This window comes from Haliotis rubra, unplaced genomic scaffold, assembly GCF_003918875.1.
Source record: "Haliotis rubra isolate DU_JTF1 unplaced genomic scaffold, ASM391887v1 Scf782, whole genome shotgun sequence".
In the NCBI taxonomy this organism is placed as follows: domain Eukaryota; kingdom Metazoa; phylum Mollusca; class Gastropoda; order Lepetellida; family Haliotidae; genus Haliotis; species Haliotis rubra.
Window position 1 is genome coordinate 151,084 of NW_025767504.1, and position 25,403 is coordinate 176,486.

At 39.6% G+C, this 25,403-nt stretch overlaps 1 protein-coding gene across 2 annotated transcripts; it reads left to right on the forward strand.

Annotated features, from left to right (window-relative positions):
* Nucleotides 1–864: 864 nt before the first annotated feature.
* Nucleotides 865–24,751, forward strand: LOC124260970. Of its 2 annotated transcripts, none has more exons than XM_046695288.1 (14): nucleotides 865–960; nucleotides 2,633–2,708; nucleotides 4,211–4,422; nucleotides 6,686–6,887; nucleotides 6,998–7,147; nucleotides 8,000–8,142; nucleotides 9,010–9,235; nucleotides 11,110–11,247; nucleotides 14,528–14,674; nucleotides 15,750–15,859; nucleotides 18,668–18,863; nucleotides 19,968–20,102; nucleotides 22,411–22,581; nucleotides 24,416–24,751. In XM_046695288.1, exons 1-14 carry the CDS (start codon nucleotides 880–882, stop codon nucleotides 24,688–24,690), a joined length of 2,262 nt encoding a protein of 753 aa, XP_046551244.1. In that variant the 5' UTR covers nucleotides 865–879; the 3' UTR covers nucleotides 24,691–24,751. The 2 variants fall into 2 exon arrangements, with proteins under 2 accessions (XP_046551244.1, XP_046551245.1); XM_046695289.1 differs by having other exon boundaries at nucleotides 19,971–20,102.
* The last annotated feature ends 652 nt before the right edge of the window (nucleotides 24,752–25,403 follow it).

Genomic DNA, 25,403 nt, shown 5'->3' on the forward strand with positions numbered 1-25,403 from the left:
ACCGCCAAAACACCTTTGGTCCGAATCTTTATGGTAGGGATTGTCCAGTTCCGCCATGACTGGTCCATATGTAGCATTAGCCGGATATGCTAGACTGACTGACTGACTGAGTTAAGTTTTACGCCGCTTATATTCCAATATTCCAGCAATATTACGGCGGGGGACACCAGAAATGGGTTACACACATTATGCCCATGTGGGGAATCGAACCCGGGTCTTCGGCGTGACGAGCCAACGCTGTAACCACTAGGCTACCCCACCGCCCCGGATATGCTATAAAAAGATACTGTTTGACAGACTGTTGCTGTGTTGTCAGTGTGTGGATTATCGTGTTCCTTTTCTACACATATTTTGTAGGTATGCACGCTGAAAGTGCAGCAAAGTTTCACTTCGGTCTCAAGTTCCACTGATCTGGACCCTGTTACACCTGCACTACTCAGCAAAATGGTTTGGCGGCGTTTGTGTGATTGACTCTCGAACATTTTGTAACAATTTTCAAGTGTTGTAAACTACGTGTCCAAATTTCAGTTTGGCAAAGTTTCTTTTGTTTGTCAGTTTACATCAAATGGTTATCATCAACAATCTTCATAAAATGAAATTATGTTCCCCCACTTTGCGATTACAAACATGTCAAGTTGACCAGTTTTCTGTCAATTTGAAAAACAACAACACACTTTTGCTAAACATTTTGCTGTAAAACATGGTGTTTTATCACATTAAATACTTCCTGGTACTGCTGTTTTCAATATTCTGTTATAAAAATAACATGCACCAAATTCCCCATTTAGAAATCCGGTCTTCAAGGAAATGGGCCACTGTAAAATATTGCTTCTGATCACGTGACATCTCGTGGAGATGAGAGTTCACGTGATTCATCATATGACACTCAAAATGGCGACGTGTAGCTCTGCACTCTGTTGTTTGAATACGATATTTTTTTTCATTGCCGCTGTCGTTTTGGTAAGTGTAGATTAAGATGCTACATTGAATGAACACATGTGTTTGTATGCAGATATATAATTATTGCCAGATGACAATCAAAAGCTGACCATGTTTTAGATATGATTTCGTGTCTTTTGGGAAACGAAAGAACGTGTGTCGTGTGTTCTATGAGTATGAACTAGTACGACAACGAGTTTTGCTTCTATGTTATTAGAATGTAGGGACCCATTAAAATCTCGACCTAACAAACCTGGGGACATAAACAAAATGACTTTTGTGATTAATTTGGAACATTTTTAAATCATTATATTATATACACACACTTTTCATATGTAGGCCTTTAGAATGCTTTTGTGTAATATTTACATACAACTGTGTCAGTAGTTCATATGAATAAACTCGTATTCAAGCCAAGGTTTACATCGAGTTGTCGAGCACACCTTGGTATAGTGCAAAGTCGTTTAGTTATATGCTGGACTACTACTGGACTATTCTTTACATATATGGTCTCTGTTTACACTGAGAAAAGCAATACGCAAATGAAGACATAGGCGCCTGACTCTGATATATTTATAAGTATGACCTATATATATATAAGATATATATATAAGACCTATATATATAAGATATATATAGGTCATACTTATAAATATATCAGTCAGGTGCCTATGAATGAAGCTTATTGTCAGTGATAGAATGGTACAGATCAAAATTTGTTCAAATTTTGGTGACATTAACATTTCGTCAGCGGTATTTAACACGGAGTGATGCAATTGGGGTTTAGAAACTTTTGAAAGATTTTTTTTAAAAAATCTTTCTATGCCTAAGAATATAGGCCTATGGTTTTTTTAATAAAAAGTCTAAACGTAACCCTAAACCCTTAACTTAAACCCTAACACCTCCAAATAATCCTAATAAATAGAATACATTTCAAGTGGGGATACGGGTGGAACTCTTACCGAAACTTTGTGTGTATGTTGAGGAATGAATGCCCTAAAAAAAATAACTTCTGAATGTAATTATTTGAAACATTCAGTACCTCAGCTGTACACAGATAGAAATTTCATGATCTTTCAGTGCTAGCAATTGTTTGCTTCAGTTGAGGAATTCCATATCGATTTTCAACTAACATCCCCTAAGCATGCCCAGTTTAGTATATCTTGACATGTTCGGGAGAAGATTGGTCTTCAGAGTATTACCAAACAACAGCCCAGACACCTGTATTAACTTTCTGTGTTGCTGTTTCTTGGGAAAGAAATTAGCAACGAAATACTAGCTGACTCTTGTGTAAATTTCAGTGTTTGTTTGGAGCACTTTAAGAATGAATTACAGAAATTGGTAAGTGTGAGCTTGTTGGAGCAGAATGGTGACTCCTACAAGTTATGATGATCTGTGTGTTCCCATGCTGTGGGTATGGGACATTCTCTGATGTGGTCCAGGTTAGGTCATGAACCTGCTGGCTGCCTTGATAAACAACCAAACACAAACACAATAAACAACCAAACACAAGTATACACAATGGCCTCAAAACCTGTGTACACTTATGTCAGATGTATTGATCCATGTGTAAATTAAGTATATGCTGTTTTAGAATATTTTATAAAGGTAAGAAATACCAATGCTCCAGAAAAACTTGTATATGTTTTGTGGTTGTTGTGGAGAGGGAGTACAGGACACTGTTTGCCTGCAGGTGACACAGCCAGTCCACTGTGTGAAGGAAGCTAGCAATGTGGAGAGAGTGCACATCATATTCATGAACCACCTTGGTAAGTAAAAGTGGTGGTCCGATTAATTGTAATAATCGAAGATTGGTCGCAGTGCCTAAATGACCAAGCAATCGATCATTTTTTTTTAGATATTTTTTTTTTCCATATTTCTTGTGCAGGCAAACATGTATAGATAAGTTTCTTAATAATACAATGGTATATGTATACATGTATGAAAATGTACAGTTGGCTGAAAAAGTATAATTGGCTGGATTATCTTCCAAGTAATAGATGTAATGTTGACCAATATTGAAAAAACAATTGTTCAGTTCCCGCAGATAAGTAAACATATCTTGACATATCATAGTGACGGACAATTTCATGTTTTAAATATTGTTTGAAACCATTTATGCTGCATCTGTAGATAAAATGTTTGACAACTGAAATGATTTCATTAATCAGATTATTGTTTTTTCCTTTCATTCCCAATATGACGATTTTATTTGTAAGTTCCAGTTGTAACGGTACCGAGTTCAACCACGATTCTATTTCTTTCCATAATTTAAAAACAAATTCACATTCCCATAACATATGGTTGATAGTTTCTCTTTCTTGTTCACAAAATGGACATATTGGTGAGGATGTGTATCCCATTTTATAAAGTAGTTGTTTTGTTGGGAGGATATTGTGGATAATTCTATATTGCAACCATTTCAAGTCTATGCTTGAACATTTATTCACAATAATGTTAAAAAATTTCCAGTCGATTTCAGTAAAATCACTCTTTAGAACTCTTTCCCATTATGAAAAACTTGGCAACCAAACAAATTTTGAGTTCAAGAGGGAGGCGTATAGTTTTTTACTCCCAATTATGGTGTCAATTTTTGAGATATTAAAAGGATAGATTGGTTCGCTTAATTTGTTTTTAAATTGCTTTATATTCAGTGTTCGAGCATATGTTATAATTGCTTTTTTCACCGATTCATACGTTAAGAAATTGGGTTTTATTGAAAACGTTTTGGAAAATTCTTTATATGTGAGCAGTCTGCCTTCTTCATGTATTAAATCGTTCACAAAAACGACACCTTTTTTGTACCACTCGATCATGTTTTCTTATAATCGAACACAAACAATTTTGGAACACTTGTTTGCATTAACAATATTTTTCACAAGATTGGTCTTGGTTGTTACATTACACTAGACGCTCGTTCCATGTCATGACACCCGTGAAGATCCGGGTTAGACTTGATCTTCAGTAACCCATGCTTCTCATAAGAGGCGACTAATGGGATCGAGTGGTCAGGCTCGCTGACTTGATTGACACATGTCATTGTACCCCAATTGTGTAGATCATTGCTCATGCTGTTGGTCACTGGATTGTCTGGTCCAGACTCAATTATTTACAGACCGCTGCCATATAGCTGTAATATTGCTGAATGTGGCCTAAAGCTAAACTCATTCACTCATAAGATTTTAAAGGAACTTTAATGAACAGAAGATCTAGTGTTTCAAGGTGATTGTGCCAGTACATCTGTTCCATTTAAGATATCTGTACTTTTCAGATGTAGGTTACAATGGTATTTCCCCGACAGTTGGTTTCATCAACAATGTACTGAACACGTACTTCCAGCTGTACTTCCCCCGAGAGGTACAGTTGGCCCAACAACTGAGGCATGAAGGGTATGAAGAAACCTTCATCTACACCACCCATCCCTGGCTGGTCAGCCTGTATCTGGACTGTCCGAACCTGACACTCAACAATATCACACTGGCGGTAAGTTTAGCTGACACGCAGTCAAATTTCAGATTGTTAGGAATAGATTGTGATGTCGAGTTAAATGATATGATAGACCTCAACTACAAAGACAAATTTGAAAAAATCTATAAAGTAATGAATCTTTGGTCCTTGAGATATATGACGCCAATGGGTAGAAATACTATCTTGAAATCTTTGCTATTACCAAAACTAATCCATTTTCATCAATTCCTAGCCCAAAAGGCTTATCACTGAAAATTTAAAATGTATTTCTGTCGCCAATGTATGCTTACCTGATAGGATTGTATATATGCTGATGCAGATTATGTACGTAACCATATGATGCCAAATGTTACAAACCCATTTTGGAAAGATATATTATTGGCATGGTGCCATTACCTCAAGAAATGTTAATCAGAGGTGAAAGAAAACTCAGATATTCTCTGCCAATCTCTATGGTTCAAAAATAATATACAAACAGAGGGAAAATTTGTTTATTACGAATATATGGCAGAAAGGGGAATACTCTTTGGTAATGATATCTTAGATCTTAATGGGAACTTTTTACAAAAAGCTGATATGGAAAAAAGATATGGAATACCTAAGGTAAACTTTTTACATCTTGAAGGTATAAATGTGCGGTGTTGGCTTACTGCAGAACTAAACATGTAAGTGATAAAGGAAAGACCTGTTCTGAGTTTCAAAGCCCAATATTACCATTTAACATATCCTGTATTTGTGGAAAAAACCAAAGGAGTAAAACCTTCTATAATACTCTTTTGCCACAATGTCAAGCCAGCCCTACTGGCAAATTTAAATGGGAGGATACTCTGAAACAACGTTACAACAAAGAAGAGTGGACTAATATTTATATAATGTCAAACAGATGCACAGAGAGCGTACAGCTAAGGTGGTTTCATTTTAGGATTACTCATAATATTTTAATGAAGAAATACAAATTACATTTAATGAAATATACTGATTCTCCTGTGTGCTCTTTCTGTGAATCCTGAAACAATAACACATCTATTATGTGAATGTTCATATGCTGTGAGCGAATGGAAGGAAGTATCCAGTTGGCTTGACATGTAATCTGAAGGGAATATCAAGTTCTCTCATGAAAATATTATATTTGGCTTGAAAGGCAAAAACAATAATCCACTTAATGTGGTCTTTCTTTTTGTTAAGTATACACTATATAAAATGAGTTTAAAAAATGTGAAGCCTAACTTTCAATGTTTTCAACGGGAAATACTAAATTATTATAAAGCCACAAAATATACATGTGTTGCCTTTCAAATGCAAGGCCAACACAATTTTATACTTTTTGGTCCTCCTTTCATACACTCTTCTCAAATATCATGGACCCCTGGTGTATCTTTATAAACAATCAAATATATATATGTATGTACATGTATGGTATGACCAGAAATTATTGAGAATTTTAGGATATTGTATATAGAGGCCCCAGTAGTAAGGATGTTGTATATAGAGGTCCGAGTGGTAAGGATGTTTTATATAGAGGTCCCAGTGGTAAGGATGTTGTATATAGAGGCCCCAGTGGTAAGGATGTTGTATATAGAGGTCCCAGTGGTAAGGATGTTGTATATAGAGTCCCCAGTGGTAAGGATGTTGTATATAGAGGTCCCAGTGGTAAGGATGTTGTATATAGAGGCCCCAGTGGTAAGGATGTTGTATATAGAGGTCCCAGTGGTAAGGATGTTGTATATAGAGGTCCCAGTGGTAAGGATGTTGTATATAGAGGTCCCAGTGGTAAGGATGTTGTATATAGAGGTCCCAGTGGTAAGGATGTTGTATATAGAGGCCCCAGTGGTAAGGATGTTGTATATAGAGGTCCCAGTGGTAAGGATGTTGTATATAGAGGTAAGGATGTTGTATATAGAGGTCCCAGTGGTAAGGATGTTGTATATAGAGGTCCCAGTGGTAAGGATGTTGTATATAGAGGTCCCAGTGGTAAGGATGTTGTATATAGAGGTAAGGATGGTGTATATAGAGGTCCCAGTGGTAAGGATGTTGTATATAATGGTCCCAGTGGTAAGGATGTTGTATATAGAGGTCCCAGTGGTAAGGATGTTGTATGTAGAGGTAAGGATGTTGTATATAGAGGTCCCAGTGGTAAGGATGTTGTATATAGAGGTAAGGATGTTGTATATAGAGGTAAGGATGTTGTATATAGAGGTCCCCGTGGTAAGGATGTTGTATATAGAGGTCCTAGTCATTGTAAGGATGTTGTATATAGTGATATGTACTGTCTTCCTAGTGCCCCAGTGATAAGGATGTGGCTGCCTTCAGAGAAGCAGTCCTGCGTGGAGACATTACATGGCATGCTGGACCTATGAACATGCAGCCGGAGAACATGAACCAAGCCTTGTTTGAGTTGAGTCTGAACATCAGCCTGGATGTGGATGCAGAGTTCGGCATAAAGAGGAAGTTTGCCACACTGAGTCAGAGGGATGTTCCAGGTACGTGGCTCAGGACGGACACATGGTAGGTGGAGATAACACCTTGAAACACTACACAGGACAAAGTGGAGACTAGTTGTCTTGATGAAGCATGCTTGCTTTCTGTGCAGGCATGACAGCTGCTGTGCTCCCCAGTCTGACCAAGTTCAACATCATGGCTGTGTCAGTGGGTGTCAACCCTGGTACAAGTCCTCCTGCAGTCCCCAACCCTTTCATTTGGAAGTTCCTTGACTCTCAGGTCATTGGGATGTGGAACAAAGGTGAGATGTGCAGGTATTGAAGATATGTATTTGAGAAAGCTCAATATAAAGGTGAGGTGAGGTGAAATTGGGTTTAACGTCGTGCTTGAGAATATTTCGCTCATATGACGACGTGCATGCGTGTGTATGTGTATGTGCGGCTGCTTGTACTAGCCCAGACTGAAGCTGGTTTTATAGTGCTAGCTCACTGAGGTACCATGCCGCAGTGAAGCATGAATATCCCACTCAGACACATTATACTGACTCCGAGCCGACCAGTCCTTGTTGTACCCATTAATGCCGAGTGCCAGGCAGGGACCAACAAGTACCATATTTTAACGTCTTTTGGTATGACGCGGCCGGGGATTGAACCCGCGACCTTCCGCTCTCCGGGCGGACGCTCTAACCACTACACCACGGAGGCGGTTCTCAATATAAAGGGTGAAGTGTCGGTTATAGTTCAATGTATTGGGTGAACTGTTGGAGATAGTTCTGTGTATGGGTCAGTATATGGTAATTTGAACAAATCTGGGTTCTTTTATTCAAATGTAATTTTATTTTCCTTTTGACATAGTTGATAAACCAACCATATGACCTTGATGAGTGGATGAACCAGGGCCTGGTCCTTTTATTGAATAAAAACTTTTATCGCCCTTCCCAGATGTGTTGTTACAGCTTTTGGGTGGGTGCATTTGTTTATTCTTGCAATATCAGTTTTTGTGATATTTTACCATTTGGACTTTGACAACTGCTTTTTGACCATAGTTTTTCAACCAATCGGATCACAGCACTTAGTTACTCCCATTCATTCTGCAGTGTTTATATTGAAGGGATATCCCTGGTTATATCACCTTCTGTTTCTTCACCTGCTAGGTGGGTACCCCTTAAACCCAGGACCCAACCCGGCCAACCCTCAAGGGATGTCAAAAGAAAACTGTGTCATTGTGGATGGGTTCACAGATGTCCTCTGTTTTGCCTTTAGATCCGACAACAGTGGGCCACCACAAAGCGTCAATGTAGGTGAATATCCAGTTAGCACTAGGCTATGCAGGCTATTAAAAAGGTATCCCAGACCTGTTTATGCTGGACAGAGGATATTTCTGAATGTGCTTACAGCCCAAACAGATTGCTCCTGGTAGAGAGATGTTTATTGTTAATAATAATAATTATTGGGATACAGTAAAATACCTTTATATTAACTCCAAGGGACCACTGAAATTAGTTCGTTATATCCGTAGTTTGCTATTCACTTTTTTATTTGATAATATAAGGTTTATTCGGGACTTTTAAAACAGTTCGCTTTAGCCGTCAGTTCATTATATCTGTGTTCGTTATAAAAGTATTCTACTGTATTTATAAAGCGCGCCAGCGTCCACCCACGAATGCATGCTCATGGCGCTGAGAACCGATGTACAAGGAAAATGAAGAGTCACTGGAAGGCTTTAGTGAAGAAAAGGGTCTTAAGATTTTTCTTGAAAGAATCAGTTGTTTCAGAAAGTTTTATGTGGAGTGGCAAAGAGTTCCATAGGAGTGGAGCAACATGTTGAAAACCTTTCTTTCCGTAGGAAGAGAGGCGAGCTGGGGGAACTGTTAAATCAACACTGTAAGCAAACAAGGCCTGATACAAGAGTTGAAAAGGAGATATATATATTGCCAACATAATTTGCTTGAAACAAATATTTCGTTGTTTTCCCAATAATTGTTGTAATGATGACAGGTCCAGATTTTCCAGATGCAAACGGTATGACAGCACTGTTCCATCTAGGAAAGTGTGAAATATCAATCACTCTGCTCCCCCCAGAAACTCTCTCTACATTTCTTTTTGCCTCGAAAGGTATTCCCATACATACATACTTTTATTGTGAAATGTATCCTGTTTCTAGGAGATTCTTAGCAATTATGAAGTCGTCCGTGGAGAATTCCCTGGTGCCAAACTGATGGCGTCAACATTTGACAACTTTGTGGAAGCACTTCAGCCAATCAAAAGCCAGCTCCCGGTGGTGGAAATGGAGGTTGGTGATACCTGGATACAGGGCATCTCCTCAGACCCTGTCAAGATGGCCAGATACTGGGCCTTTGCCAACAAGCTGCAGGACTGTGTGAGGAACGGTTAGTATATATGAATAGTGTCTGGGACAGATCATGGTTAGGGACCGTTCATAATTTATAGCTGGTGGGATGATGATGATTTTAAGAGGGGGTCACCAATTTTGTCCGGGGAGCTAGGGGGTGTCAGCAATTTTGTACACACGCACTAGGGTGTGGGTGGGGGGGGGGTTTCAGCAATTTTGTACATAAAAATATGTTAAAAATTATGTTTAGAACAGAGACCATATCTGTATATGGTCTCTGGCTTAGAATTATGAGATGGGGAAGGGGGTCATTGATTTTGTACATATGGATGGGGGGGTCACTTATTTTGTACATAAATTTTAGGGAGGGGTAATTCATATGAATTATGAACGGTCTCTTATAAGTAGTTATCTAACCTCACACATAAATGTCGTTTTCTTATTGGCTGAGCCAATCAATGTACCCTTCTTACAAGTGAGTAGGGCTGTGCAATATTACCGGTATACTGGTATTTACCGGTTTCTGCCGGTATATACCGGTACAGTGTCTCGCGATACGATTATTCGATATGGTTCAGATTCTGCAATATATTGGGTCATCCAGAGTTAGCTCCCTTTGAATTATCTCCCCTTGATTTCCATGTAAAACTATGTGCTCTGAAAGTGCCAAATATGTTTTATTACTATTGGTTTCACGTAACATTTTACAAGTGGAAATGACATTATAAGTGACTCCAAAAGTGCCATATATTCTACCAAATGCTTTACGTTTTGTGGGTTTGAATGGTTTTATTTTGAGGAATTAAGTGGCCTCAAATGGACCATTTGTTTATTTGGACTTATTAGTAGAGCCTCTGGCTCTGAGTGACCATTTCACAATTCGCAGTATTTGGTTATTTTTGTTTGTTTCATAATGGGACATATGATATCAATTTAGCATACAGGTTCTTTGTCTCATAAATTTTGTAGAACTTTATAATGACATTCTAGTCAAGAATCTTAGTTATTTGATTTTAAGCTCAAGTAGTTAAACTAAATCATGTTTTTATTTCATTTTGCAATAGTTCATGTTAACACATGTTTATATTGTGAGTTGAATCTGAATGAATCACTGACATACAGTAAAAATAATTACTTACTGCATTGAAGTGTATTTATTCTGTTGAAGCAAACAAACACTGATCATGAAAATCATGTTATACTATTGTTTTTATCATTATGTTCGCAAAACTTTGTTGCAATACTTCAGTTAAACATTCCACGTTAAGGCTCTATGTTAATTTATTTATCTGTAAACGATTGTCACACAGCCATACACAATGTGGACGGTGAGCCTGAAAGTAAAATAAATGATGTAACAGCGACTAAGAAGATGATGTCGCACACAGAGAGCTATTATGAATTTATGATGTACGCACTTGGGCAGAAACCTTCCAGTCAATATATCACGATATGTACTGCAATATCTCTTAAATTATTGCAATATATCGCAATATGAAAATCAGGGCAATATCCAGCCCTACATGTGAGTTACTTTTTCTATGTTACCTGCTGGAAATGCCGAACTGTGGCAATTCGTTTGGTACCTCATGTTAGTAGTGTTTGGGCTGTTGCCTGACTCGGTACTCCATATTATGATCCAGTAACCGTGCTTCAAACAGTTCAGAATTAACATTGAGGTGTTCGGTAAGATAAATATGTTCTTCACTGGTCCCTCGTGGCCCATGGGTTGATGTACCCTCTATGTTTGTCTATGTTCCCTTCATGCTTTGGGTATAGTGCACTCACCATCTAAAATGGACCACCTATGTATCTCACTTGTCTGTACCCATCCGAAATCTACAGTTGTGAACACTTTGTATTCATTTTCATACCTTGGGTTGACTTATGATTAGTGACGTCTGATACCAGGTCAATGCTCCGGAGATGATCCGCGGATCAAGGCTGCTGTCCGGTACCTGATCAAACCCCCAGAGCACACATGGGGCCTGCCATCCGTTGGAGACAACGTCAACTGGACAAACATTGCCTTCAGTCAAGCAAGAAGTGGTCAGTTTTGTATTAAAACATGATATTATTATCCCTCATCACCACCTGTACTACAATGTTATTATCCCCCCATCACCACCTCTACTACAATGTTATTATCCCTCATCACCGCTTCTACTACAATGTTATTATCCCCCCATCACCACCTCTACTACAATGTTATTATCCCTCATCACCACCTGTACTACAATGTTATTATCCCTCATCACCACCTGTACTACAATGTTATTATCCCCCATCACCACCTGTACTACAATGTTATTATCCCTCATCACCACCTGTACTACAATGTTATTATCCCTCATCACCACCTGTACTACAATGTTATTATCTCTCATCACCACCTGTACTACAATGTTATTATCCCTGATCACCACCTCTACTACAATGTTATTATCCCTCATCACCACCTGTACTACAATGTTATTATCCCCTATAACCACCTCTACTACAATGTTATTATCCCTCATCACCACCTGTACTACAATGTTATTATCCCCCCATCACCACCTCTACTACCATGTTTTTATTCCTCATCACCACCCCTACTACAGTGTTATTATCCCTCATCACCACCTCTACTACAATGTTATTATGCCCCATCACCACCTTTGCTACAATGTTATTATCCCTGATCACGACCTCTACTACAATGTTTTTATTCCTCATCACCACCTCTACTACAATGTTATTATCCCTCATCACCACCTCTACTACAATGTTATTATCCCTCATCACCACCTCTACTACAATGTTATTATCCCTCATCACCACCTCTACTACAATGTTATTATTCCTCATCACCACCTCTACTACAATGTTATTATCCCTCATCACCACCTCTACTACAATGTTATTATCCCTCATCACCACCTCTACTACACAATGTTATTATCCCCCATCACCACCTCTACTACAATGTTATTATCCCTCATCACCACCTGTACTACAATGTTATTATCCCCTATAACCACCTCTACTACAATGGTATTATCCCTGATCACCACCTCTACTACAATGTTATTATCCCTCATCACCACCTGTACTACAATGTTATTATCCCTCATCACCACCTCTACTACAATGTTATTATCCCTCATCACCACCTGTACTACAATGTTATTATCCCCCATCACCACCTCTACTACAATGTTATTATCCCTCATCACCACCTCTACTACAATGTTATTATCCCTCATCACCACCTCTACTACAATGTTATTATCCCTCATCACCACCTCTACTACAATGTTATTATCCCTCATCACCACCTCTACTACAATGTTATTATCCCTCATCACCACCTCTACTACAATGTTATTATCCCTCATCACCACCTCTACTACAATGTTATTATCCCTCATCACCACCTCTACTACAATGTTATTATCCCTCATCACCACCTCTACTACAATGTTGTTATCCCTCATCACCACCTGTACTACAATGTTATTATCCCTCATCACCACCTCTACTACAATGTTATTATTATCACCACCCTACTCAATGTTATTACCACCTCTACTACAATGTTATTATCCCTCATCACCACCTGTACTACAATGTTATTATCCCTCATCACCACCTCTACTACAATGTTATTATCCCTCATCACCACCTCTACTACAATGTTATTATCCCTCATCACCACCTCTACTACAATGTTGTTATCCCTCATCACCACCTGTACTACAATGTTATTATCCCTCATCACCACCTCTACTACAATGTTATTATCCCTCATCACCACCTCTACTACAATGTTATTATCCCTCATCACCACCTGTACTACAATGTTATTATCCTTCCTATCACCACACCTCTACTACAATGTTATTATCCTCATCATCACCTCTCTACTACAATGTTATTATCCCCCATCACCACCTGTACTACAATGTTATTATCCCTCATCACCACCTCTACTACAATGTTATTATCCCTCATCACCACCTCTACTACAATGTTATTATCCCTCATCACCGCTTCTACTACAATGTTGTTATCCCTCATCACCACCTCTACTACAATGTTATTATCCCTCATCACCACCTCTACTACAATGTTATTATCCCTCATCACCACCTCTACTACAATGTTATTATCCCTCATCACCACCTCTACTACAATGTTATTATCCCCCCATCACCACCTCACCTACTACAATGTTATTATCCCTCATCACCACCTCTACTACAATGTTATTATCCCTCATCACCACCTCTACTACAATGTTATTATCCCTCATCACCACCTCTACTACAATGTTATTATCCCTCATCACCACCTCTACTACAATGTTATTATCCCTCATCACCACCTCTACTACAATGTTGTTATCCCCATCACCACCTCTACTACAATGTTATTATCCCTCATCACCACCTCTACTACAATGTTATTATCCCTCATCACCACCTCTACTACAATGTTATTATCCCTCATCACCACCTCTACTACAATGTTATTATCCCCCATCACCACTTCTACTACAATGGTATTATCCCTCATCACCACCTCTACTACAATGTCATTATCCCTCATCACCACCTCTACTACAATGTTATTATCCCCCATCACCACCTCTACTACAATGTTATTATCCCCCATCACCACCTCTACTACAATGTTATTATCCCCCATCACCACTTCTACTACAATGGTATTATCCCTCATCACCACCTCTACTACAATGTTATTATCCCTGATCACCACCTCTACTACAATGTTATTATCCCCCATCACCACTTCTACTACAATGGTATTATCTCTCATCACCACCTCTACTACAATGTTATTATCCCTGATCACCACCTCTACTACAATGTTTTTATTCCTCATCACCACCTCTGCTACAATGTTATTATCCCTCATCACCACCTCTACTACAATGTTATTATCCCTCATCACCACCTCTACTACAATGGTATTATCCCTCATTACCACCTCTGCTACAATGTTATTATCCCTCATCACCACCTCTACTACAATGTTATTATCTCTCATCACCACCTCTACTACAATGTTGTTATCCCTGATCACCACCTCTACTACAATGTTTTTATTCCTCATCACCACCTCTACTACAATGTTGTTATCCCTCATCACCACCTCTACTACAATGTTTTTATTCCTCATCACCATCTCTACTACAATGTTATTATCCCTCATCACCACCTCTACTACAATGTTATTATCCCTCATCACTACCTGTACTACAATGTTATTATCCCTCATCACCAACTCTGCTATAGTGTTATTATGGCTCCTCAATCTGCAGGAAAAAGCTACAGGAACTGTGAGAATGCATGGCTGGAACAGCGACAGTTCATTGACTTTGCGTTCTCCAGCCTCCAGGACCACCCACTGGCTCTGGAGGTGAAGCGGGAATGGGAGGAACAGACCCCTTCTAGACCAGATCACACAGGTGGGTGGACTGTATAAGAAGACCGGGACAATTTTGGTGACCTCAGTAAAAGTGAATCTTTACTTGGTATTGACATCTCTCTGTCAAGATTTGGTGACAACCGTCTACAGGAGGTCATAACCTAAATGATCAATCCTACAAACATGTGAAGACTTCTACTTCCTAGATACAAACGCAGCAAACATAAAAACAATTCCTGAATTTTGTTCCTTGAAAACACATTAAGATCTGCAATCCTGAATATAGATTAATAGAACTGCTGTGCTGGAGATATTTTACATCTTTCTTGAGTACAAGCATAGTATCTGCTCCTGACAAGGTGTACTATCATTGCAGCATGGTGTCATCTGTTCCAAACAGGGTGTACTATCATTAGATCATGGTGTCATCTGTTCCAAACAGATTGTACTATCATTAGATCATGGTGTCATCTGTTCCAAACAGGGTGTACTGTCATTAGATCATGGTGTCATCTGTTCCAAACAGAGTGTACTATCATTAGATCATGGTGTCATCTGTTCCAAACTGGGTTTCATTAGATCATGGTGTCATCTGTTCCCAACAGGGTGTACTATCATTGGAGCATGGGGTCATCTGTTCCAAACAGGGTGTACTATCATTAGATCATGGTGTCATCTGTTCCAAACAGAGTGTACTATCATTAGATCATGGTGTCATCTGCTCCAAACAGAGTGTACTATCATTAGATCATGGTGTCATCTGTTCCAAACAGAGTGTATTATCATTAGATCATGGTGTCATCTGTTCCAAACAGAGTGTACTATCATTAGATAATGGTGTCATCTGTTCCAAAAAGGGTGTATTATCATTGGAGCATGGTGTCATCTGTTCCCGACAAGGTGTTCTCTCATTGCAGCTTGGTGTCATCGGCGCTGAATTATTATATCTATCTACACTGTGTACTGTATAATTTATTAAACTAAATCTTTGTAGAAATCATTTTTATTTGATTTGGTGCTCCAAGTAGCTCAGGTTCAGTGTGCTGATTTTGTTTGGAGTAAAAGGTGTGTTGTTCAAGGGGACTGGGTGTTATATATATGTGTTATTATTTCAGGCTACAAGCAGGTGGTCAACATGACCCAGGTGTTTACATGTAATGATGGGATGAAGCTGCAGTTCAGAGAGGACGGGTCATTGGTGGAGCTGTATGATCCCTACAACCAGGTGAGCCTTTCTCTTCACATCAAGTAACCAGGGCCCCGTTCCACAATGCGATCGTAGCGTTAAGATGATCGTAACTCCCATACTTACGACTTACGACTGTCGTAGCAGTACGATCGCTTTGGGGCACTGGGCCCTGGCTCCTTATGTGCAGCCATGTGAGACTACAGGAAATCACCAAAGTAGGGGTCATTGTTGCTGCAGCCTTAGTGCATTTCCACATTTTTGACATGCTATGTTGAGTGAGTGAGTTTAGTTTTACGTTGCTTTTAGCAGTATTCCAGCAAAATCACGGCAGGGGACATCAGAAATGGGCTTCACACATTGTACCCATGTGGAGAATTGAACTGGGGTCATCGGCGTGATGAGCAAACGCTTTAACCAGTAGGCTACCCGACCGCCCCAGTGGCTATGTTGAAAACACAGTTGAAATTTACAATACACAAATGTATCCAATTCTTTGTACCCCTGACTCCATCAATGCAGATTTGGTTGCATCATTGTTCATGTGCCATAGAAACTGTGACAGGTGGAGAACACCCGCACACTAGTAGGGAGTATGTTGACAGTAAACAGCCCCATGTAACCAATGTTCTAAACTCTAACAGTTGACCATCTTTGAGATTTCCACATGTTTTCATATTTATGTAAAGCGTGCTACATCTGTGTGCTGCTCATACATACTTGATCCCTGAGAACCTGATACAAGTCTTCGTAAGTTATAACCTGGGCCCTAGATTTCCGAAGCTCTCTTAGCGCTAAGATAATCATAAGTTAAAGTTAATGTATGGCACTTACTACTATCTTAGCACTAAGAGAGCTTCGGAAATCTAGGCCCTGGACATTTGCAGGCTTCCAAGGTGGACAAAAGTTATATAAAGTGATGGTAACACGCAGGCACCTAGAGTAGTCAGTATCATATATTTATTGACTGTAACATGCTTCTTCATACTTCGAAATATTCTCTGTTCTGAAAGTTGTGTTCTTATTGAAATGTCAGTTGACAGATTTGGCCTGAACTGTAGGTGCCATATAATGTGAAGATAACGGTTTTGTAGTCTATGCCAGTGTATAAAATAAGGCCCATCCGACCGCCCGAGATGGTCTAGATTTCTGACGGAAGGTCTAAATTTACAGTTAGCCAGCCCGATGGTCTGGTAAAAATATATGATGTTCCATACATCTGAGTAAATTCACCATATTTGGTCTGGGTAAATCCATTTTGGGCTGGTAACATTTTGAAGTTACCAGCCCTGATGTCTGACTGGATTTTTGGCTTATTTCATACACTGTCTATGCCCCAATAAAAGTTCATGTAGGTAACCCCAGTAACTGTATTTGCCAAGTTTTGGAAAGTTCATGTAAATCAGGCAGAAATTAAAACCACACATGGAAATATGACAAAACTCTATCTTGATCAGGGTCATGTTCATAAGGTATGCTGCTATCATTCTGTAAAAGATTGAACAATGGTTGATAATCTTTGGCAGATGGTTGATAATCTTTGTTGGATGATTATAATCTTTGTTGGATGGTTGATAATCTTTGGCAGATGGTTGATAATCTTTGTTGGATGGTTGATAATCTTTGTTGGATGGTTCATAATCTTTGGCAGATGGTTGATAATCTTTGTTGGATGGTTGATAATCTTTGTTGGATGGTTGATAATCTTTGGCAGATGGTTGATAATCTTTGTTGGATGGTTCATAATCTTTGGCAGATGGTTGATAATCTTTGGCAGATGGTTGATAATCTTTGATGGATGCTTGATAATCTTTGGTAGATGCTTAATAATCTTTGGCAGATCGCCATCATTAGGCAGAAGCAGGATGTGACAGAGGTAAATAAAGATGATTGGAGCTACAGTGTTGGTGAATAACTTGACAAATGCAGTACACTGGTGTGGAATGTTTCACATGGAAATTCATGCTATAATAGGACAGTACTTTCCTGCCTAACATGTTCTACTTTTCTCAGACAATGCAATGTCCAGCTACTCACACATCCTTGCAATGAGGGATCCTTGTCAATGAGTAAGATCCCGACCGTTCGTCAAACCAAAAAACGTTAAAAATATGGTACTTGTTGGTCCCTGCCTGGCGCCGGCATTAATGGGTACAACAAGGACGGCTCAGAGTTTAGTCTGAGTGGGGTATCATGCTTCCAGCAATATCAGTGGGCTAGCACTATAAAACCAGCCTCAAATGGGCTTACAAGCAGCCGCACATACACATTGTACCGTCATATGAGGACGACGTGAAAACCAAATTTCACCTCAACCTCCTTGCAATGGTCTTCGGGTTTTACATCACTTTTAGCAATATTCCAGCTTTAACCATTAGGGCTTCACACATTGTACCCGCGGAATCGAACCGGTCTCGGCTTGCAATGATGTGCAAATCATCTGTGAAATGCAGTGTCATTCCTACAAGCACTTAAGGTCATCCAGCGACCAACTCATAATGTAAATCTACCCGAATACAGGGAAATAAACCTTTCAGAATATCCCACTAGACCACAGGACCAGTGAGTGGACAATGATTAGTGGTCCTGTCTGTACTTCACTGGTCCAAAATTACATTCATAGATTTACTTAAAAAATTCACTGCCCACCAGGACCACTGCAAACTTATCATTTATTCCTGATGAATGTTTACTAGCCAGGGACCACAGATTCAGCTTAAACTTCGCACACTGTAACACATTCCTGCTTCTTTGTAGGTTTGGTTAAATATTGTTTTTCCCTTTTTTGCATATCTGTTTTGGAAATGGAGAAGTTGCCATGGTAACCACTTGTGATTTAACTGGTAGGTGAGGTGGGCATCCACAGAGAACCCGATGGGGCAGATCCAGTATGTCACCTACAATGAGACAGACTTTGTGTATATGGCCTCTGTGTACAACTACAGAGGAGGTGCCGGCTACGACAAACCCAACTCCACCAAGAACGCCGACCCAGACTCCAGACAGTGGAACTTCCTCGTGGACAGTTTGTACGAAAAAATGTGTGAGTGTCTCAGGGGCCTTGACCCTTTGTTCTCATCATGTAGCTACGTATTTTGTAAAGAGTAAGTCTCTCATGTTTTACAGCTAATAGATTTCATATTTTAGAACACATTTGTATTCTATATACCACAAGTTGGAAATATAGCTGGGCTTTATGTTCATCGCTGTGGCTTCTGATTGGGCCAAAACCGCCTCCGTGGTGTAGTGGTTAGACCCTTCCGCCCAGAGAGCTGAAGGTCGCGGGTTTGATCCCCGACCGCGTCATACCAAAAGACGTTAAAATATGGTACTTGTTGGTCCCTGCCTGGCGCTCGGCATTAATGGGTACAACGACTGGTCGGCTCGGAGTCAGTATACTGTGTCTGAGTGGGGTACTCATGCTTCACTGCGGCATGGTATCTCAGTGGGATAGCACTATAAAACCAGCATCAGTCTGGGCTAGTACAAGCAGCCACACATACACACACACATGCATGCACGTCGTCATATGAGCGAAATATTCTCAAGCACGACGTTAAAACCCAATTTCACCTCACCTCACCTCTGATTGGGCCAAATAAATCTGGGCTCTCTTGCTAAAGCGGTGGTCACATCTTACAGACATGAATGTAGTTGACCGTAGTGGGTAATGAATGTAGTAGACCGTAGTAAACTCGTATTTGACCTTAGTTAAATGTAGTTAGATGTATTTAAGCGTAGTTCAACATAGGTCACTGTAGTTACTTTGAACTTCAGCAAACCCATGACTTGGCTGTGGTTAGACCAAAACAATTTCAACATGTTCAAAATATCTCTACGGTTAGCTTGAATGCCAAGACCCTACTGTTACGGTAGTTTAAACGGGGTTGACCAGCCTACTGCACTGTAGTGGTAACATGGCACTACTGATCAAACTGTGGTTTACTACATTAATCACTATGGTCTAGTAGAACAACTTTCATGACCGTAAGATGTGACCACGCCCTTAAGGCAGTTCCTCGTGATGGACTCAACTAGCTTGCTACATGTCACATTGTCAGTATTCACTGTATGGAGATTGGATTCTCCAAGATGTCCTCCGAGTGTAGCAAGACTATGAATTGATTGCTTGGCTTCTCTACATCAGCACTTGATCACAGCTGTGACTTGATCATGAAACTGAGGCCAGCAGACCCAGCGATGTACTGGAAGTATGGAGCTCCTCAAGAGATCTGGCTGCATCATGTCACCCACGGATCAGATGAACAACACTTACATGGAGGTATGTAGCTAAGTATTACTGAGACATGTGTAGCTCAATGTTAAGGGAGATATGTGGCTTAGTGTTACAGGGAGAAGTTTAGCTTAGTGTTACGTGGAGTTGTGTAGCTTAGTGTTACAGGGAGATGTGTAGCTTAATATCACAGGGACATTTGAAGTTTAGTGTTACAGGGAGATGTGTAGCTTAATATCACAGGGACATTTGAAGTTTAGTGTTATGTGGAGTTGTGTAGCTTAGTGTTACAGGGAGATGTGTAGCTTAATATCACAGGGACATTTGAAGTTTAGTGTTACAGGGAGATGTGTAGCTTAATATCACAGGGACATTTGAAGTTTAGTGTTATGTGGAGTTGTGTAGCTTAGTGTTACAGGGACATTTGAAGTTTAGTGTTATGTGGAGATGTGTAGCTTAATATCACAGGGACATTTGAAGTTTAGTGTTATGTGGAGTTGTGTAGCTTAATATCACAGGGACATTTGAAGTTTAGTGTTACAGGGAGATGTGTAGCTTAATATCACAGGGACATTTGAAGTTTAGTGTTATGTGGAGTTGTGTAGCTTAGTGTTACAGGGAGATGTGTAGCTTAATATCACAGGGACATTTGAAGTTTAGTGTTACAGGGAGATGTGTAGCTTAATATCACAGGGACATTTGAAGTTTAGTGTTATGTGGAGTTGTGTAGCTTAGTGTTACAGGGAGATGTGTAGCTTAATATCACAGGGACATTTGAAGTTTAGTGTTACAGGGAGATGTGTAGCTTAATATCACAGGGACATGTGGAGATGTGTAGCTTTATGTTACATGGACATTTGAAGTTTAGTGTGATGTGGAGATGTGTAGCTTAATATCACAGGGACATTTGAAGTTTAGTGTTATGTGGAGTTGTGTAGCTTAATATCACAGGGACATTTGAAGTTTAGTGTTACAGGGAGATGTGTAGCTTAATATCACAGGGACATTTGAAGTTTAGTGTTATGTGGAGTTGTGTAGCTTAGTGTTACAGGGAGATGTGTAGCTTAATATCACAGGGACATTTGAAGTTTAGTGTTACAGGGAGATGTGTAGCTTAATATCACAGGGACATTTGAAGTTTAGTGTTATGTGGAGTTGTGTAGCTTAGTGTTACAGGGAGATGTGTAGCTTAATATCACAGGGACATTTGAAGTTTAGTGTTACAGGGAGATGTGTAGCTTAATATCACAGGGACATTTGAAGTTTAGTGTTATGTGGAGTTGTGTAGCTTAGTGTTACAGGGAGATGTGTAGCTTAATATCACAGGGACATTTGAAGTTTAGTGTTACAGGGAGATGTGTAGCTTAATATCACAGGGGACAGTGTTTTGAAGTTTAGTGTTACAGGGAGATGTGTAGCTTAATATCACAGGGACATTTGAAGTTTAGTGTTATGTGGAGATGTGTAGCTTAATATCACAGGGACATTTGAAGTTTAGTGTTATGTGGAGATGTGTAGCTTAATATCACAGGGACATTTGAAGTTTAGTGTTATGTGGAGATGTGTAGCTTAATATCACAGGGACATTTGAAGTTTAGTGTTATGTGGAGATGTGTAGCTTAATATCACAGGGACATTTGAAGTTTAGTGTTATGTGGAGATGTGTAGCTTAATATCACAGGGACATTTGAAGTTTAGTGTTATGTGGAGATGTGTAGCTTAATATCACAGGGACATTTGAAGTTTAGTGTTATGTGGAGATGTGTAGCTTAATATCACAGGGACATTTGAAGTTTAGTGTTATGTGGAGATGTGTAGCTTAATATCACAGGGACATTTGAAGTTTAGTGTTATGTGGAGATGTGTAGCTTAATATCACAGGGACATTTGAAGTTTAGTGTTATGTGGAGATGTGTAGCTTAATATCACAGGGACATTTGAAGTTTAGTGTTATGTGGAGATGTGTAGCTTAATATCACAGGGACATTTGAAGTTTAGTGTTATGTGGAGATGTGTAGCTTAATATCACAGGGACATTTGAAGTTTAGTGTTATGTGGAGATGTGTAGCTTAATATCACAGGGACATTTGAAGTTTAGTGTTATGTGGAGATGTGTAGATTAATATCACAGGGACATTTGAAGTTTAGTGTTATGTGGAGATGTGTAGCTTAGTGTTACATAAAAGGAACAGTGTAGCTTTATGTCAGAGGAAGGAGCATAGCCTTGTGTTATGGAAAAGTGTCTAGTTATAGTGAAGTTGTGACTGCCAGTCTCTGTACATGGAGAATCAGTTCATGGTGTCTGCATGTTCAACAAGGTACATGGATGTATTGAAAGGCCTGAGTGATATTTCAGGGATTGATGTGACTGTCCAGTGGTTTGACAAGCCTCCCACACGTCTGGCGGAGTCTCTCTCCTACAGTTTCCGTCCCACTCCCCAGCCCCAGATGGACTGGTACATATCGAAGACAGGGCAGATGGTGGCTGCAGACAGCGTTGTCCTCAATGGCAGTCAGTATGTGCATGGTGAGACAATCTTGTCACCTTAATGTACACTATGTATTCCAACAGCACTTTCAAAATGTCTCCTCCAGTCCCTAACTTTCCCTGTTCTGAACGCTGTGTTCTGATTGTCCATGTATGAATGGTATGATGGCTTGAAGGAGGTTTCACCTTTGGCCATGGCAGACAATGAGCTTGCTGTTAAGGCACATGAGAGCCATGTTGAAAGTATTGCCAGTTATAATAGTTAAAGGAAAGCCCATTTCTGGTGTGCCCCGCCATGATGTTGCTGAATACTGTTAAAAGCTGTGTAAACCATACTCACTATAATAGTTACCTGTTAATGAATTATTGAGATTAATGGACCATATCAATCATAAATCATGTAATGGAAATTTCAAAATGGTGGATGGTGGGTTTGTCAGCACTATTCCTATACCCATGGGTTTCACTATGATGGCACCCATCTGAGACCTGCGTCACTTTACCTTCATCACACATCAAGCAGACTCGTGTCTCAAACTCAATTATTGATTCACTGATATAGCCATGGTCTCATGGCAGCATTCATGACAGGTTTATTCAGAAAGAATATTACATATCTTGTTTCCCCAAGGCTGGACTGTTGTATTAGATTATAGGAAAAATGTCCTTGGTAAAAAAGTCGTTTTGGAGTAAAAACTGACTTAGTAATTTATTTGACAAAATTGACATCAAATATTGATATCTCAAATAATGACAGATTAAATTTTGACATCAAAGATTTAAAAAAAAACCACATTAAGAAATCACATATAATGACAGATTATTTTTTAAATTTGATGTTTGATCTTTTATACAACATCTAAAGAAAATATTATGTTCACAAACTTCTGCACAAACTGTGTAGTGATTTGCCGCTGTAAGGAAGTCCATCCCTGAGTTTAAACTCTTATTTAGGACAGATCAGCTGTCAGTGAACATATGACATGTTTAACTTCTAAACATCAACAAATCACCCCAGTTCTGAAAGCCTTCCATTGGCTACCTAGAAAAGCAAGGATAGAATATATTATCTGCTGTCTCCCTTTATAGCCTGTAGAATCAAACTCTCCACGCATGATTGTTTCTATTTCTCATCTGTTTTCATGTTTTATGAAGCACGCTCAACATGCGATCTTTGGTCAATGTGACACATTAGAAATGTTCATGATTATTATTGTAACTGACCATCTTCATATACTAACCGTGTAAGTTAAAAACCATATAATATATAACTCGTCAACTCAACATGCAAGTTGTAAACCACGTAACTGACCATGTGCATTTTAAACCATGTAATTGAATGTGTAAGTTTTAACCATGTAATGGACCATCAGAGTTATAAACCATATAACTGAACATGTAAGTGATAAACCATGTAATGGACCAAGTAAAAGTTATTAATCATGTAATCAACCAACAAATATATGAACCAACAGAACATCATAGTTATAAACTATGTAGGTTGACACATGTCATCGGTTCCCAATTGCGTAGATCGATGCTCATGCTGTTGATCACTGGATTGTCTGGTCCAGACTCTATTATTTACAGACCGCCGCCATATAGCTGGAATATTGCTGAGTGCGGCATAAAACTAAACTCACTCACTCATCATAAACTATGTAATGCAATATTTAAGTTATTAATCATATAATTGACGATCAGTTATAAACCAGGTAATGGACCATGCAAGTTATAAACCCTGTAATGGACCATGCAAGGTATAAACCATACAACTAACATACAGACCATATGTATTCTAAACCCTATAACTATCCATCTGTTGATGATTGTGAGATATATCCCTGGTGTAACAGCGTGTTGTTTGTTCCAGCTACCGACCAAGGAATGTATTACACAGTCAGTGACGGGAGTGGCCTGGGACTCTTGACCTCAGATGTCCCTCTCGTGTATGTAGGTACCAAGGGCCACCCTCCATCCCCCTTCCCCGTGCCCCTCAACCCCATCACCCAGCAGGACATCACCAGCATGGCCTTCAACTTCTACAACAACATCTGGAACACCAACTACATCTTGTGGTATCCATACCATAAAGGAGATGAAAACTTTAAAGGGCGATTTCAAGTAGAGTTTATAGTAGACAAGTAGAGGTGTACAGATCATATATTGTTTTTTATTTTTGTATCTTTATTAAAGTTTTGTAACTTTGTTCAGTTTGTATGTATGCTGTAGTCACAACGATGCAATATCTTTGGTGAGATGTATGACGTGTAGTCATGTAACAAGTAAGGATGGGAAAGCCACATTAACTTGGTGCTCCGAGTGGCTGTAAAAGTTATAGATTGAAAATATGATGTGCCATTGAGACTGACATCCAATCATCGAGGGAAAACAAAGTGCCTTTGAGCAGCTGAGGTGGATATTGTTGCTGTACAAATATTAGTGTGTGTGTGTGTGTGTGTGTGTGTGTGTGTGTGAGTGAGTGAGTGAGTGAGTGAGTGAGTGTGTGTGTGTGTGTGTGTGTGTGTGTGTGAGTGTGTGAGTGCGTGCGTGCCTGCGTGTCTCATAAAACACAGAAGTATAAACTACACATAAAGGCAAGGCCCCCATAAAGGCAAGGTCTGAAAGTACCTGCTGGACCCCAGGTCTGAAAGTACCTGCTGGATAAGGCAAGGTCTGAGGAAGTACCTGCAGTTCCAGGTCTGAAAATAAGGGGCAGCAGGTCTGAAGGTCTGAAAGTACCTGCTGGACGCCATAAGCAGTCCCCATAAGGGCAAGGTCTGAAAGTACCTGCTGGACCTGCTGGATCAAGCAGTCCCCATAAAGGCAAGGTCTGAAAGTACCTGCTGGATCAAGCAGTC